This window comes from Lampetra planeri, chromosome 60 (genome assembly GCF_965212315.1).
Source record: "Lampetra planeri chromosome 60, kcLamPlan1.2.h2, whole genome shotgun sequence".
Classification (NCBI taxonomy): Eukaryota; Metazoa; Chordata; class Hyperoartia; order Petromyzontiformes; family Petromyzontidae; genus Lampetra; species Lampetra planeri.
In genome coordinates, this window is record NC_136166.1 from 5481554 (window position 1) to 5500377 (window position 18824).

The window sequence follows — 18824 nt, forward strand, 5'->3', positions numbered from 1 at the left end:
CAGCGCCACATTAAATACGCACTACAATGACAATAGTTTTAAAGCGATTTGAAGCACGTTTTATTTTCAAAATGGAAATATGGTTTTGGGTGGGGGGGGGTGGAGGGGGGGCAGAGCTTTGTGACGTCATATTTGAGGGGGGGGGGGTCTGAATTTTTGTGACGCCGTATGACGATGGGGGGAGGGGGTGGTCAAAAATTGTCCAAAATCGCGTGACGTCATTTATTGACGACCACTAAGGCCCTCCGCCGGTTATTTAATGTTGCACTTGGACAAAAGCCATCCATCCCTCTACCCATCGCCAGGCTTGTTAATCGGCCGTGCAGCTTCACAGAGTAATATGTTTTTTTATAGAAACTGTTTCGCCCAGCGTGTCTGTCTCTGCGTTGGTGATCAGCGGCTAGAGCAGCTCGTCCGCTTAATGTGTTTGACATCGGGCTGCTTAAGCCCGGAGGCTTAGGTTTATACTCTTAGGTTCTTTTGGGAAAGTCACATAGGTAGAAAAATTTAATAAGAATATTTACACAGGTCAACACACTTTCTCTGGCATAAGGTATTCCAACGGTTTTAAGGTAATTTTGGGGGTGCTGATTCCAAATCTGGCATCCGTTTTTGTCTATCACATTAGGTTTTTGAGATATCGAATATTGCATTTTCAATAAAAACTGCGGAAGAAAAATATTAAATAAATGTGGATATCTACATAAAATGATATTATAAACACACTATCCTAAAAATACAGCACCATATTTTAACACTAAAGCAGTCACTGACTCGCAACAACTTGCAGTCATAAGTGACAGAGTTAATTTCGGGTAAAATCAATGAAAATGGGGTATGCCGATAGCACAAAATTGATATGTGAGATCAGATTTGGAATCAGCACCCTGAAATTAGTCTAAAACAGCTGCAAAAATCCAGGCCAGAAAAAAATGTTTTTTTTTGTTGACCATTGTAATATATCACGACGTTTCGATCGCAACACAAGCGGTCTACTTCAGGCAGAAAAAAACCCAAGCAAGTCGCCCCCCTCCACCCCCCCCACTGTCTCTCCGCACCCCACCCCCACCACCGTCCCCGTCATCAAGCAAACCCCAGATCATCCCCACAGTAGCGGTGGCTTTTGGCTTACCGTTTAACAAAGACGTTCTCCACATCACGGCGCTCTCAGGTGCGCTTCTGCGACCGTCTGGAACGCTCTTCCTTCCGAAATTAGGAAGCCGCTGGAGCTATGATGCACTTTTAAATCATCGTCTAAATACAAAAACTCATTTCTTTGGAACTGCTTTTTTCTGTTTGGTGCCTTGTACCTTTCCACCACACCTCCGATCAGCACGGTTGCCTACGTACGGTGCGAAAGAAGTCCAACGTGCATGCGTGCATCTTTCACTCCAGAGAAGTTTCCAGACGTGTTCAGTCTTCACGGGGCTGGAATCGTCGTTGAGCGTAACGGGCCCTTTAAAACCGTCACACAGCCCAACGTTGACGCGACGTCAGCCCAACGTCGGCACATCACAGTGGAAGTTGTCGCTTTGCCTTAGCGGCGCATGAAAAGCAACCGGGACGTTTGAGTTGACACATGAACTGATTTAAGAACTTAAAGTTCTCAAGTGGCCCTGCGCATCTCACGTGGCACGCCATGGGAGGCCTCGAACTTTCTCGTGGCTCTCGCCTTCGCATACGTACATATACACAACAATGACGACAACCGCCATTCGCCACTAAGTGGCGGTGACGTCACCACGACGCTTGTGCCAGGCTATGTGCACGTCGAGGCCACGTGAAGTGTCGAACTCCCGCTGGCAGGAGGTCACCGGGCAGACCCAGGTGCCACGGGTCTACTGACTGAGATGACTGGCCCGATGCATCACCCTATTGTGCCAACGTACATATATACAAAGACAAAGATCCCCCGTGTATCCTTTAACAGACTGTAGGGGCAAGTGCTGTTTGCGAGCACCTATAAATGCCGGAACGGTACACGAAGGGGTGGGTGGCCAGCACCACGCCCGACCGCCTTTGTCTCCCCAGTGGCGATGTTTACACACCCGCACCGGGTACTCATTTGAGGCTGAGTCGACCTAGGGGAGACTCAGGACCGGTTCAAGTAATCGTCACCGGTGTTGGCCGTGAGCGGGAATCGAACCCGGGTCGCCGGGTCCGTAGCGTAGCGCGCTGACCGCTACACCACCGCTCCCCAGAAAATGCGTACAATCACACAAACAAACGCACTTGCTTTTTAATAAAGGCTGCAAATTCAATTTTAACGACCCCGCATGCATTCCTCGGTTTCCTTCGCCTGGCTTTGTCTGTGGCTCCCTCGCTGCACTTAACCCACACTGCTTTTCCCTCAAGTCCTCTTCTGTCTGGCTTGTTTTGGTTCCATTCATCAAAACTCTGGCAAGACATCTCCCTGGAATGCCCAGTAAATGCGTCCTTCGAGAGTTACCAAAGACGTTACGTAATGCTGCGATGCCCTTTTTTTCCCCGTAGGCCCGTGGGAAAATTTTGCCTTTGTTCGCGTACTCCTGATGTTAAACTAGTCATCAAACTCTTATTTATTTGATGTTAGCAGGTGTAAGGGACCACTGAACTATGTAGCTCTCTCTCTCAGAAGCGACCTGGTCATCACAAATGATGGATATTTTATAGCAGCCAAATACTCTAAAAGCGTGATGTTGATTATAAACGTGGAGGGAAAAATCGGAGGGCCCGGAGGAAAAATCCACACTACCACGGGGAGAGAGAGACACGCAAACTCCTAAATATACAGCAACAGGCGTCAGGGTCGGGATCGAACCCACGACCTCCTGTACACCAGGCGAGGTAGTTAACATCTCCTAGCCACCGTGATGATGATGAGAGAGAGAGACACGCAAACTTCAAATATACAGCAGGCGCCAGGGTCGGGATAGAACCCACGACCTCGTGCATACCAGGCGAGGTAGTTAACATCTCCTAGCCACCGTGATGATGATGAGAGAGAGAGACACGCAAACTCCAAATATACAGCAGCATGCGTCAGGGTCGGGCTCAAACCCACGACCTCCTGTACACCAGGCGAGGTAGTTCACATCTCGCCAGACCTCGTCTCTCAACATTTCGACGGCGAAACCAGCCTCCCCTCCCCCCTGCCACCTTGCCGGGTTTCAGATGTCTGCATAGTCGTTTAAAACTCTTCTAAGGTCACGTTTAAGACCCCGGTCTTGAGAATAAATATATTTTTGTTACGAGCTGAGCTTGAATCTGGGTCATCGTGTCGATTTGTCTTCAACAGCGTAGCTGACCCCAGATGCATGCACGCATAACGGAACGACAGCGAATTGACCGAGCACAGCGCAGTGTTAGTGACAAAGCCGATTTTTAAATCATCGAGATTGAAAACTCATTTCTTTAGAACTGCTTATTCTGGTGTTTCGTTTTTTGTCCTTCATCCGCACCTCCAATTAGCGCGGTTGGGCTACGTACGGTGTGAAAGACGTTCAACATACAGTCATAGCGAAGTCTTCGTTTACAATCAAGTATTGCTTCATTGAAATCATTCTTGAATAACGCAGGAAAGCCTCAATGAGTTTCACAGCTGCTTCAGGCCGATGCCACACGGTGCCCGAATGTCAATCGATCATGAGAATAGGTTTTTTCCACTTTCATCTGGCAACAAAACATGTGTTAAGTTTCGATTTAAAGCTTTCGTGACTGCAGGGATTCATCTTCTTGGTTCTTTCGGTAAAGTCACGTAGAAGGGAAGTAATACAATAATAATAAATAAAACATAATAAAATTTCGATTTAAAGCTTTCGTGACTGCAGGGATTCATCTTCTTGGTTCTTTCGGTAAAGTCACGTAGAAGGGAAATAATAAAATAATAATAAATAAAACATAATAATTCTCACGCCGTCCTCACCTGAGGACGGCTGCTTGCGTTGTAGCCAAAACGTCGTGAGAATTATTTTATTATGTTTTATTTTTATTATTTTATTATTTCCCTTCTACGTGACTTTACCGAAAGAACCAAGAAGATGAATCCCTGCAGTCACGAAACTCTTTAAATCGAAATTGTATTATGTTTTATTTTTATTATTTTATTATTTCCCTTCTACGTGATGACTTTACCGAAAGAACCAAGAAGAAGATGATATTTGTTGATCGCGCGTGTCTGGGCAGGCCATCTGCGTGGAGAACTCGTGCATTGCTTCCGTGGGCAAGGAAGGCCGCAACGGGCTGGTCCACGTCATGTCCAAGATCCTCACGGTGCCCGACAAGAACACGTGGCAGACGCTGCAGGAGGATGCTGACCTCAGGTGAAGACGGTGACTGACGCCAACGATGACGATCGCGACGACGACGACGATGATGATTACGACCGCAGCTGCGCATTTTTGCGCGGCTGGAAATTCTGGGCCCGTGGACGGAGTGGGTGGGGGTGGGTTCTCGCGTCCTGCCGGAATACGACGGAATTGGAGCCGGCACACCGATGCGATTTGAGATTTCATCCGACGACTCACTCGTCCGGGGAGAACGCCGGGGGAGATTGGAAGAGAAGTCCAATAGGGGTTTTTTGTGGGTTTTTTGTGGGTTTTATGTGGTTTTTTGTGTGTTTTTTGTGTTTTTTGTGTGTGTTTTTTCTGGGTTTTTGTGGGTTTTATGTGGGTTTTTTGTGTTTTGTGTGTGTGTTTTTTGTGGGTTTTATGTGGGTTTTTGTGTGTTTTTTGTGTGTGTTTTTTGTGGGTTTTTGTGGGTTTTATGTGGGTTTTTTGTGTTTTTTGTGTGTGTTTTTTGTGGGTTTTTGTGGGTTTTATGTGGGTTTTTGTGGGTTTTTTGTGTTTTTTGTGTGTGTTTTTTGTGGGTTTTATGTGGGTTTTTTGTGTTTTTGTGTGTGTTTTTTGTGGGTTTTATGTGGGTTTTTGTGTGTTTTTTTGTGTTTTTTGTGTTTTTTTGTGGGTTTTTGTGGGTTTTATGTGGGTTTTTGTGGGTTTTTGTGGGTTTTATGTGGGTTTTTGTGGGTTTTAAGTGGGTTTTTTGTGGGTTTTTTGTGGGTTTTTGTGGGTTTTTTGTGGGTTTTATGTGGGTTTTATGTGGGTTTTTTGTGTGTTTTTGTGTGTTTTTGTGGGTTTTTTGTGGGTTTTTTGTGTGTTTTTGTGGGTTTTTTGTGGGTTTTTTGTGGGTTTTATGTGGGTTTTTCCCTTCCCCGCGACGTTCGGACTGCCCCAAGAAAACGCCGTGTAAGTCGTTGCCCAGTGTCTTGCGTGGGAAGCATTACCACATGTCGGTAAGTGCGCTTCCAAGGTACCATCGCACGGGGTGCATTCCTGCAGAGGTCCGTTTTACCTTCCAACGCTCAGTCAATGAACTCTTTCCCCACCCCCTAGTTTTTTTATACCGTCATTTTTTTTATTCCGGTACATTCTACGGTGAGTGGGCTTCAGCTGGCAGTCCAGCATCTCACGGCACTTCAGAGTCTCGCGCAGGAGGTAATGCCCCCCTCTGCGATGGTGGCGCTGAACCGTCTGCTTCAACAGCTGCGGCAATGCCCCCCTCTGCGATGGTGGCGCTGAACCGTCTGCTTCAACAGCTGCGGCAATGCCCCCTTCTGCGATGGTGGCGCTGAACCGTCTGCTTCAACAGCTGCGGCAATGCCCCCTTCTGCGATGGTGGCGCTGAACCGTCTGCTTCAACAGCTGCGGCAATGCCCCCCTCTGCGATGGTGGCGCTGAACCGTCTGCTTCAACAGCTGCGGCAATGCCCCCCTCTGCGATGGTGGCGTCGCTCCCGCAATGCCGATTTGTATACCGGAGTCAGAATCGCAGTCTTTATTTTGGACCGCTGGAGGAATCCGATGAGCTGAGAAGCTTTTTTTTTGACAAATGTCCAGTATGAAGAAGGGGGAGGGTGGGTCAGCAAGTTACAAATTTATGTACGCATGGTGAAATTCTTTCGCACAGTACGTAGCAGAGGTGTGGACTCGAGTCATGTGACTTGGACTCGAGTCAGACTCGAGTCATGAATTTGATGACTTGCGACTCGACTTGGACTTGCATAACAATGACTTTGTCCCACCTATGAGATGTGGACTCGAGTCATGTGACTTGGACTCGAGTCAGACTCGAGTCATGAATTTGATGACTTGCGACTCGACTTGGACTTGCATAACAATGACTTTGTCCCACCTCTGGTACGTAGCCAAACGTGGTAACCGGAGGTGACGACTTTGCCATGTTAAAGGACACAGTGTTCACCATTGGAACCTCATTTACACCATTGGAACCTCATTTGCCAGTAAAAAAAATTATAATTGTTTATTACCCTTCTATCTGGCAACAAAACTGACACCTTTTTTACAAGGAGTCGTGTTTGCATAGATCACAATACCTGCAGTCATAATGCAAACAAAAAAAATAACTCTGATAATGTGCACTGTCCTTGAAGTTGATCGGGTGTGGACCAATCAACTTCAAGGACAGTGTATACATTATCAGAGTTATGTTTTTTGTTTGCATTATGACTGCAGGTATTATGGTGTATATAAACATGACTCCTTGTAAGAAGGTGTCTGTTTTGTTGCCAGAGAGAAGGGTAAAAAACCAATGGCCACAATGTTGTTTGTGTTTTTTGTGCTTTGTGCACCAACTACCAATGCGGCAGCAGCATCGCTGATTAATATTTAATTAGCAGGCAGGTCAATAGTAATGACTTTGCCATGTTATAGTTAAAACATTCTCAACTACAAAAAAAATCTATTTTAGTTTTCTACATTCTGGCTTTTGTCATATCTAAAAGCTTCTGTCCCGCTGGGAGTCGTTGTGCTAAAGATTTTAAACCATCTGCCTGCGTTCACGACTGGCGAAAACCGAACCAAAGTTTCTGTCTAACGAGACGCAATAGGTAGGACTCCCACGCGGCAACGTTTGTACGTACACATGTTGTACGTACTTTGAACTTCTTTTGCACCGTGCGTAGCCAACCATGCTAATCGGAGGTGCTGGGAAAGGACAACAAGCGAATCACAAAAAAGCAGTTCTAAATAAATTCGTCGTCAATGCAGATGATTTAAAAGCGCACAGCTCCAGTGGCTTCCTAATATCGGAAGCAAGAGCGTTCCAGACGGCCGCAGAAGCGCGTCTGAACGCGCTGCGCGACGATGCGGCTAGCGCCGTCTGCGTTCGACTGCCGAGCCAAAAGCCGCCACCGCTGCTGCTGCTGCAAGGATGTCAACCTGAGTTCGCGTGACAATGGCTTCGTTTTCTTGGTTCTTTCGGTAAAGTCACGTAGAAGGGAATAATACAATAATAAAAATAAAACATTCAATAATTCTCACGACGTTTCGGCCACAACGCAAGCAGCCGTCCTCAGCTGAAGAACAGAGCTGTCGAGAAGACAGTCTGAATGGCATTCACTATACACCATACACATTCACTATACACTATACACATTCACTATACACTATACTATGCATTCAGACGCTGTCTTTCCGTCAGACCTGTTCTTCACCTGAGGACGGCTGCTTGCGTTGTGGCCGAAACGTCGTGAGAATTATTTTATTATGTTTTATTTTTATTATTTTATTATTTCCATTCTACGTGACTTTACCGAAAGAACCAAGAAGATGAATCCCTGCAGTCACGAAATCTTTAAATCGAAATTTAACGGCTTCGTTGCTCCTTGGCGAGATGGCAAGCTATTGCGGTTCACGTGTGGCGGGCGCTTTGTGCGTGCGTGTGATGAGTTAAGGTGCCAGGGAGTTCAGCGATTCGGAGACAATGGGGGAGCGGCGATTCGTGTCAAGGCAACTGGAAGGGAAAACATTTACCCGTAAAAACAAAGTTTTTCACTATAAATCCTTAATATGCGTGGCGGCTAGAGTCCTCTCGTCTTCTGGCTTGAGATGGCTGCCACGTATGGGTCAGATGATTGTCTGCCACCATTAAGCAATTGGTGATTAAATATAAAAAAAAATCCTAAAAAGTGTAAAATTTTGGGGGAAAAATTTCACGAAAATACATTGTCACGCACAACGAGTCTGTGTGCAAAATGTCAGCTCGATTGGATCACGGGAAGTGGGTTAAAAAACGACCGAAAGATTTGCACGGTCGTAAGCGCGCAAGCAAGTGAACTTAATATAAAGGATTCAAAAAGGGCATCGTCACACTGCGGTGTTGGGGAATTATGTGGAACAGAGTGGTCCGGACCTGTCCAGAATTTGATCAGCGAGCAGAGAGAAGTGGCAATTTGAGGGTAGATCAAAGTGGATTCACACGAGGGTTGCAGCGTTTGAACATTCGGCTCGGGCAAATACGCAAGGGCTTGGAATATTTTTTCGACTTAAAAAATGTAGTGACTGCAGGAATTCATATTCTTGGTTCTTTCGGTAAAGTCACGTAAATAGAGAAAAAAAAGTGAAGAGGATCTTTGGATTGGTGTTGTAGGCTCTGAGCAGCGCCGTAGATGTTTTTTACTTAGGGATGTCACATTTGCACACGTATTGCAAGCGAGACGGCACACGTTCAATCGCAGTACATGAACATCGTAGAAGTGCGTCTAAATACCTGGCACGGACGCCGAGACCATCTTCGCAATTAGTTCAGGCGCCATTCGACTTACTGCAGGAGGCAGGGTCATACATTAAGTACAATAAGGAGTAAGTTAATTTCGAGTTCACCGTTTCCCGACAGCTTCTCTTGCGTATCTTTATCTCGTGAACTCTGACTCTAAAATAAACTACGAAACTTTTTTTTTTCGATTTAAAGCTTTCGTGACTGCAGGGATTCATCTTATTGGTTCTTTCGGTAAAGTCACGTAGAAGGGAGATAATACAATAATAAAAAGAAAACATAATAAAATAATACAATAATTATCTCCCTTCTACGTGACTTTACCGAAAGAAACAAGAAGATAAACTACGAAACTATTTTTATTTCACCAGGTAAGGCCCACTGAGCTATGTAGCTCTTTACAGAAGTGACCTGGCCACCACAAATGATCGCTCAACAAAGTTGCTTATCATCATTTGTAAATTCATAGCAGCAAAATACTCTAAACGCGCGATGTTGATTCTAAATGTGGAGGGGGGAAACCGGAGGACCCGGAGAAAAATCCACGCGTCCACGGGGAGGGAGAGAGAGAGAGACGCAGAATCCAAATATACAGCAGGCGTCAGGGTCGGGATCGAACATCTAGCCACCGTGGCTTCTCAGCCGGCAAGGCCCCATTGAGTTCAGCGGCTCTGTTGCAAGGGCGACCACAGCCCAAGACCATCGGCAGTGGTGGCAGCAGCCACAGGACATCGCAGTTCCGTAGAGTTACGTAGAGTTACACAGAGACGCATCGGGTTACATAGACACTCAACGACTCAGATTCTGACTCAGGCTTTATCTCAGCTGGTTCAAGTTCAAGTTCGTTTATTAGGTATAGCCCTGTGAGCCATTCGGCTCTTGAATCGGGTGCAACCGCAACAAACAAAAAACAAAAACATGAACAGGAAAACATCTTAAAGTGACTAAGTGCAAACAGAAAATCCAAGAAAAGACAGCAAAATATTGCAGAAAAAAAAATCACCGTACACCAACGCTGTGTGCAAAAATCCCAGTGGGATGCAAGTCAAACAACCAACAACAACCACAAGACAACTTAGATTAAGGCCATCAGTCTAACTCTGTACTACAACAAACAAACATGGCCAAACCAATACACTTTTCGAAATCACCAAAATAAAGCCATGAAAGCAATGAAACAGTGATCCATTGAGCTCAGCAGCTCTGTTGCAAGGGCGACCACAGCTCTAGACCATCGGCAGTAGCGACAGCCACAGGACATCGCAGTTCCGTAGAGTCACGTAGAATTACACAGAGACGCATAGGGTTACGTAGACACTCAACGACTCAGATTCTGACTCAGGCTTTATCTCAGCTGGTAAGGACCCATTGAACCCAGCGGCATCGTCGCAAGGACGACCACAGCCCAAGAGAAACGTCGGCAGTTGGTGGCGGTCACGTGCACGAAGCTAACGCCAACAAAAGCAATGTATAAATTATTGGCACAGATCTCTGGGAACTGAAATTACGGAGGTTTTAGAGGCCAGCCAAGCGCGAGTGAGCAAGCTAGGCACAGGAAAGGTTGTGTCATCCATTGGCCACGTTACACGCTATCAGTCAAATCCAAGACAAGACAAATGAATCTCGAATGCCATTACGCTTGGCGTTTGTGTATCGATTGTGAACATTCATTTGATTCAGCGGACACCGAAACGGACGTTCAAGCCTTCGCGTATGAAGGCATTGACAGACAAGGACAAACGATAATTAATATGCACCGCTTCGGTTATGCCGTCCAACTGATGTTTCTCCTCGGAAGTGTTATTTTTATATGCACAGATACGGAATTCACAAAATTGCAAAGGAAAAAAAAATGACTTGCATTGAAACATTTCCGGTTTTCCGAAGACTAAATCTAATGGCACAGTTGCCCACGTGGCTGACACTCGAATTGTTAGGCCGCGTCGGGCGGCGGAGGGATAATGGACGTTATACCGACGCGATCTGAGACCGCAACAAAAACCTCAATAACACTGGTCAACACACTTTTTCTGGCATAAGGTATTCTAACGGGTTGAAGGTAATTTTGGGGTGCTGATTCCAAATCCGGCATCAGTTTTTGTCTATCACATCAGGTTTTTGAGATATCAAATATTGCATTTTCAAAAAAAACTGCAGAAGAAAAATATGAAATAAATGTGGATATTTACATAAAATGATATTCTAAACACACTAGCCTAAAAAACAGCACCATTTTTTTAACACTAAAGCAGTCACTGACTCGCAACAACTTGCAATCATAAGTGACAGAGTTAATTTCGGGTAAAATCAATGAAAATGGGGTATGCCGATAGCACAAAATTGATATGTGATAGAGCAAATCTGAGATCAGATTTGGCATCAGTACCCTGAAATTAGTCTAAAACAGCTGTAAAAGTCCAGGCCAGAAAAAAATGTTTTTTTTTGTTGACCAGTGTTATCGATCGGGCCGCACGCGAATTTGTAAAGACCCCGTGTTGACTAGAAATAATAATTAAGTGGGGGGCTTGGATGGACCCCCCCCCCCCGCTTTGTACTGTGACAGGTGCTTTGTGGGGGGCTCGTGTTGAGTGACAATTAAAACAAAATAATTGGTTGCTTGACCCGAACGACATCTCTGCGTCCGCCCTCCTCTGTCTATTTAAGGCCACCCCACAGAGACGACCACCTCTCTCTGTACCTGTGTTGCTCTCTCTATGTATCTTGGTGATATCTGTCTGCTAATATGTCTGTCTATAGTTTTCTGGTTAGATTTTATGTCGCTATTTCATTATACCTGATAATGATTGCTTGTGTTGCAATCGAAACGTCGTATTCTATTATTTAATTTAATTTATTATTTTATCTTTAGACGTGACTTAACCGAAAGAAACAAATAATAATTCCTGCAGTCACGAAAGTTCTAAAAATTAAGATTGAACCACTTCTACGGGGAAGTTTTAAACTTATCTTCTTTTTTTTCTCTCTCTGACTACTTGCTCTCTCTGCCTGTGTCCTCTCTTTGGAATGTTCACACTTAAATTCTAACTTAGCAATCTTTGAAATACGCAATCAACCAGGCTATGCGTTAATTGTGTGTTGACCGACCCTCTGTGTTATATTACATTACATTTCGATATTTTACTAGGTTATTTAATTTTAGTGTGTCCTTCTCCTGATTGTCAGGCTTGCTTGCCGTGTCATCGCACTTGCAGCACCACGTTTTGTTGTCCACTCATTGATATGCTAATTTTTTTCTCTAACCCCCCTCCCTCTCTCTGCGTCCGCCATCTTCTGTCTATTTAAGGCCACCACACAGAGACGACCACCTCTCTCTGTTACCTGTGTTGCTCTCTCTATGTATCTTGGTGATATCTGTCTGCTAATATGTCTGTTTATAGTTTTCTGGTTAGATTTTATGTCGCTATTTCATTATACCTGATGATGATTGCTTGTGTTGCAATCGAAACGTCGTATTCTATTATTTAATTTAATTTATTATTTTATCTTTAGACGTGACTTAACCGAAAGAACCAAATAATAATAATCACTAGGAGGGTTGATGGATGACTTCATTAGTTCAATCATCACACACACCCTCTGTTGTTCCGCCCGTATATACTACCGCTTGGCCACGTTTTTCGTCGTCACGGCTTACATTTCCAATCTCATGCCGACAACTCGCAGATTTACCTCGAGACCGTGACTGATGCCAACGTTTCAGTCTGCTTACTGTGTACGTTGTCTTCAATTCAACTCTCCACATTGAGTGCAAAAATTGGATGGTCTTAACACGTAGGCTTTCGCGACAAATATTATTCATAATAGAGGTTTTTTGGGGTTAACTCTGCCTGTCGCCTAATGATGCTGGTTGTAATTACCAGCGAAACGTCGTACTCGAATTATAAATGTTGTCAATTTACTCTCCACCACACCGGTGTGCTGAACTAGTCACGAATTGACACGTTTATGTGGCAAACCTTACTTACTAATTGGCTGTGTCGGGTGGTGGAGGGTTTAACGACACATTTATATTTAAGCGATCTAACGCAAAAAAAACTCCTATGAATGGTTTGACTATGGCCATAGATGAGACTGGAATTTGGTCTCCCTCTGAGGTCAGAAACTTGCGTGTTATCCTGAGAGCGCGTTGCTTTCGAAACGTCGTGATTTTTTATTTTTTTTATTTTGTTTTATTTTACTTTTATTAATTTAATTTTTTTACCTACGTGACTTTACCGAAAAAACCTAAGAATATGTGCTTCATAAAGTAGAGGTTATTATTATCATTCAACAAACTTAACTCAGGGCTGTGCATTGAACAGTTTGAACCCACTTTTCTGCATTGAACAATTTAAACCCAGGGGTTGTACATTGAACAATTTAAACCCAGGACTGTACATTGAACAATTTAAACCCAGGGGTTGTACATTGAACAATTTAAACCCAGGACTGTACACTGAACAATGTAAACCCAGGGGTTGTGCATTGAACAATTTAAACCCAGGACTGTACATTGAACAATTTAAACCCAGGGGTTGTGCATTGAACAATTTAAACCCAGGACTGTACATTTAACAATTTAAACCCAGGGGTTGTGCATTGAACAAGTTAAACCCAGGACTGTACATTGAACAATTTAAACCCAGGGGTTGTGCATTGAACAATTTAAACCCAGGACTGTACATTTAACAATTTAAACCCAGGGGTTGTACATTGAACAATTTAAACCCAGGACTGTACATTGAACAATTTAAACCCAGGGGTTGTACATTGAACAATTTAAACCCAGGACTGTACACTGAACAATGTAAACCCAGGGGTTGTGCATTGAACAATTTAAACCCAGGACTGTACATTGAACAATTTAAACCCAGGGGTTGTGCATTGAACAATTTAAACCCAGGACTGTACATTTAACAATTTAAACCCAGGGGTTGTGCATTGAACAAGTTAAACCCAGGACTGTACATTGAACAATTTAAACCCAGGGGTTGTACATTGAACAATTTAAACCCAGTACTGTACATTGAACAATTTAAACCCAGGGGTTGTGCATTGAACAATTTAAACCCAGGACTGTACATTTAACAATTTAAACCCAGGGGTTGTACATTGAACAATTTAAACCCAGTACTGTACATTGAACAATTTAAACCCAGGGGTTGTACATTGAACAATTTAAACCCAGGACTGTACACTGAACAATTTAAACCCAGGGGTTGTGCATTGAACAATTTAAACCCAGGACTGTACACTGAACAATTTAAACCCAGGACTGTACATTGAACAATTGAAACCCAGGGCTGTACACTGAACAATTTAAACCCAGGACTGTACATTGAACAATTTAAACCCAGGACTGTACATTGAACAATTTAAACCCAGGACTGTACATTGAACAATTTAAACCCAGGGGTTGTACATTGAACAATTTAAACCCAGGACTGTACATTGAACAATTTAAACCCAGGACTGTACATTGAACAATTTAAACCCAGGACTGTACATTGAACAATTTAAACCCAGGGGTTGTACATTGAACAATTTAAACCCAGGGGTTGTACATTGAACAATTTAAACCCAGGACTGTACATTTCACAATTTAAACCCAGGGGTTGTACATTGAACTCCTCAACACATGAGGGCCGTGCATTCAACGAAACAAACCCCGGCAACGTGTATCCCTTGCTCTTGTCGGCAGCATCCTGGTGGAGCTGATCAAGCGAGCGGACATGGGCGACCTGTTCAGTAAGCCGGGCGAGTACACCATCTTCGCTCCCACCAACAAGGCTTTCGCCTCTGTGCCCCAGCAGGAGCTCGAACGGATGAAAGGTGCGGCACCTCGCTTTTGCACGCACGCCTATACACACACACACACACAGACAAAGACAAAGATCCCCACCCCGGTACGGCCTGGACAAGCTGTTGGGGCAAGTGCCGTTAGCGAATAGCAGCACCTGTGAAGGCCGGCACTGTGGGACGAGAGGGGGTGGGTGGCCAGCAACTACGCCCGGCCGCGATGTTTACACACCGTAACAGGTGCTCATTTGAGGCTGAGTCGACCTAGAGGATGCCCGGTTCAGATATTCGTCACTGATGCTGGCAGCGCGCGGGAATCGAACTCGGTTTCCCGGGTTTGTAGCGAACGTTTACGACAACAACACAGCCGCCATTCGTCATTAAGTAGCGGTGACGTCACCGCAGCGCTTGTGCCAGGCTATGTGCACTTTCAGCCAACGTGACGTGTCGAACGCCCACTGGCAGGAGGTCAGACCTAGGTGCCATGGGTTGATTGAGATGACTGGCCGACACACCACCTGTGCCCCCTACTGCGCCAACTTACTGTGCTTTAACCACCCGGTGCTCCGCTCGTTGTTGTGAGCGTCGCTCCTCCGCCCTCCGTTGTTGTTGGAGGGCGACTGCCTCCAACTGCCCAGTAGCGTCCTTCACGAGCCTCCTCCACTGAGGCCGATCTTGACACCGCTGGTACCAGTCATCGGCAAGTCCACTCAGCTCCACGTCCTCCTGTACCACATCACTCCATCTCTTCTCTAGCCCGTGCCGCGCCCGTTTAGTCCACACACACACAAAGATTAGCGCGTACGAAGGCCGGCGAAGCACACGAGTTGTTTACTCTACGCACCAATGACACGATTCATTTAAGGCTGAGTCGACCTAGGGGAGGCACCGTGACAGGTTCCGATATTTGCTACTGCTGTTGGCCATGAGCAGGAATCGAACTCGTGTCACCAGGTTCGGAGCGCTCACGTATACAACAACAACACTAAGTCTTCTTGGTTCTTTCGGTAAAAGTAAAACATAATAAAATACAATTCTCACGACGTTTCGGCCACAACGCAAGCAGCCGTCCTCAGGTGAAGAACAGGTCTGTCGGAAAGGACGGCTGCTTGCGTTGTGGCCGAAACGTCGTGAGAATTGTATTTTATTATGTTTTATTTTTATTATTTCATTACTTCCCTTCTACGTGACTTTACCGAAAGAGCCAGGAAGATGAATCCCTGCAGTCGGTTATGTCGCCACGACGCTTGTGCCAGGCCGGGTGCACTTTGAGGCCACACAAAATGTCAGAGGTTCACTGGCAGAAGGCGACGAAACAGACCCAGATGCAGAGGAACCACGACGATTTCATACTCTCTGGTTCTTTCGGTAAAGACACGTAGATAGAAAAAAAAACAATAAAAGAAAACACCGACGTTTCGATCGCAACACAAGCGTCCGTCTTCAGGTGAGAAAAAAAAGAGACGCTTGTGTTGCGCCCGAAACGTCGGGTTTTCTTTCATCATTTTTTCGACCCACGTGACTTTACCGAAAGAACCAGAGGGTATGGATTCCTGCAGCCACGAAAGCTTCAAATCAACTTCAATTTCACATGCAGGTGATGAAGCCGGATAACCGCGTCAAGAGTGTATCACCGCTATGATGTCTCCTTCGTAATTGTGAGTCGGGGCATTGCGTCGTTACGCGTTGTACAGTGTCTGTTCCTGGATGACCACAGTCACACGCGACTGGAGAGTTTCCAAAGTTCCATTTGCGCATTGGGTATCACGCATCTGAATTTCGATTTAAAGCTTTCGTGACTGCAGGGATTCATCTTCTTGGTTATTTCGGTAAAGTCATGTAGAAGGGAAATAATAAAATAATAAAAATAAAACATAATAAAATAATAAAAATAAAACATAATAAAATAATAAAAATAAAACATAATAAAATTTCCATTTAAAGCTTTCGTGACTGCAGGGATTCATCTTCTTGGTTATTTCGGTAAAGTCACGTAGAAGGGAAATAATAAAATAATAAAAATAAAACATAATAAAATACAATTCTCACGACGTTTCGGCCACAACGCAAGCAGCCGTCCTCAGGTGAAGAACAACGCTGTCGGAAAGACAGCATCTGAAGACATTATTTTATTATGTTTTATTTTTATTACTTTATTATTTCCCTTCTACGTGACCTTATCCGCATCTGCTGCCGTGGTTTGTGTAGCGTATGCGGTTCAGGGGAGTTTCTGGCAGAGCAGCTGTCACACAGCTATGAAGCAGGGCCCTGGCATCAGTGTAGCCTGGTTGACGTAGGTCCTGCTGCAAGGTGGAAAATGTTAACTGCCTCGCCGGGTACACAGGAGGTCGTGGGTTCAATCCCGACCGTGGCGCCTGCTGTATATTTGAAGCTTGCATGTCTCTCTCTTTTTGTTATTGTTGCAATATCAACCAAACTGCCTTTTAATTTAAGAACACAGCACTTAGTAGTACATTTTTCACAAGGTACTCGTATGTAAATGATTACAATATATTACAATCGTATGAGCATTTTACACCAGAGGTCGCAAACGGGTTTTGATTCCTTAACCGTACCCATACCCGGCCGCACCAGGGTCGCAAACGGGTACCCGTACCCGTACCCGGCCGTACCCGTACCCTACCCGTACCCGGCCGGGTACGGGTAGAGTACGGGTATCGGGTACCTGATTGCGACCTCTGGGATGAAGCCACGTTGCAGGCGCGGGTGGGTTGATTCTCGGAACTTGAATTGTGAGAAGAGACAAGACGTTGGGAAATGAGTGACAAACGGTGACTCACCAGTGACTCACGGCCTACCCGTACCCGTACCCGGCCGGGTACGGGTAGCCGGGTATCGGGTAGGGTACGGGTATCGGGTACCCGGTTGCGACCTGTGTTTTACACCCATCGCTGACATCCCATGGAATTCCGTTCTTGCGAAATATGGACAGCAGAGGGCTGTACAACAAAATCCGTTGTTGTACTGTACCTCTATGTTCCAGCATCTATGCTTCCCGTCTTCGCTAACCAACGCTGGCCAGCGTAGCAAATGGGCAAATAACCCCTACACCCCCCCCACGACCTGCATGGCATGTCTCTCTCTCTCTTCCCATTGTCGCGTTTAATTTTCTCCGGGTCTTCCAGTTTTTCGCTCCACATTGAGGCTAAACGTCACGCTATTAGAGTATTTGTCTGCCCTAAATTTCCTGGAGATGATACCAGAACCAGCCGGGTGGCTTCTGAAGAAGAGCTGCATTGCTCAGCGGGGCCTTGCTGGTAAAAACAAAAATAATGTTTAAATTTCGATTTAAAGCTTTCGTGACTGCAGGGATTCATCTTCTTGGTTCTGTCGGTAAAGTCACGTAGAAGGGAAATAATAAAATAATATAAATAAAACATAATAAAATAATAAAAATAAAACATCATAAAATAATAGAAATAAAACATAATAAAATTTCGATGTAAAGCTTTCGTGACTGCAGGGATTCATCTTCTTGGTTCTTTCGGTAAAGTCACGTAGAAGGGAAGTAATAAAATAATAAAAATAAAACATAAGAAAATAATTCTCACGACGTTTCGGCCACAACGCAAGCAGCCGTCCTCACCTGAGAACCAAGAAGATAAAATGTTTAAGCTAAACAAGATCAAATTAAAGTTGATTTGAATCAGTAGTAGGTTTTTACCCTTTCAACTGGTACAAAAACTGACACCTTTATACAAGGCATCATGTTTGCAATAACCACAACACAAGCAGTCAAAATGTGGTTATTGCAAACATGATGCCTTGTATAAAGGTGTCAGTTTTTGTACCAGTTTAAAAGGTAAAAACCTACTGCTATATTTTGCCACTGGTAAAAGAGGTCTCATAGTGTAAATGTTTACCCCGAGCTCTCAATACTCTGATAGTGCGCTGTTTTTGAGTTGTTCGCCTTTTGGCGTCATCTGGTCCAACACCAATGGGGACTAGGCTCTAAGAAAAGCTGTCTCGGGTGTGGACCAATCAACTTCAAGGACAGTGCATATCATTATCAGAGTTGTTTCTTTTTGTTTGCATTTTGACTGCTTGTGTTGTGGTTATTGCAAACATGATGCCTTGTATAAAGGTGTCAGTTTTTGTACCAGTTTAAAGGGTAAACACCTACTACTATATTTTGCCACTGGTAAAAGAGGTCTCATAGTGTAAATTGATTTGAAGCTTTCGTGACTGCAGGAATTACTCTTTGGCTATTTCGATAAAGTCACGTAGAAAGAAAATATATGAAATAATAGAATACGACGTTTCGTCTGCAACACAAGCAGCCGTCATCAGGTAGAAGTACATTTGAGAGAAAGACAAAACACAGACACGGAGACACACAGACAGACACACAAGCAGAGAGAGACAACACAGAGACACACAGGGAGAGACACACAACATAGACACACAGAGAGAGTCAACACAGTCTCTCTCTGTGTCTCTGTGTGTCTCTCTCTG

At 44.7% G+C, this 18824-nt stretch overlaps 1 protein-coding gene across 1 annotated transcript in view; it reads left to right on the forward strand.

Annotated features, from left to right (window-relative positions):
- The first annotated feature begins 4144 nt into the window (after positions 1-4144).
- The window catches only part of LOC144736342 (uncharacterized), a 130105-nt gene continuing 115425 nt past the window's right edge, over positions 4145-18824 (forward strand). Inside the window, exons 1-2 of the mRNA XM_078619011.1 lie at positions 4145-4301; positions 14251-14381. Coding sequence (XP_078475137.1) covers positions 4234-4301; positions 14251-14381 — 199 coding nt within the window. The 5' untranslated portion in view covers positions 4145-4233. The remainder of the gene's footprint in view (positions 4302-14250; positions 14382-18824) is intronic.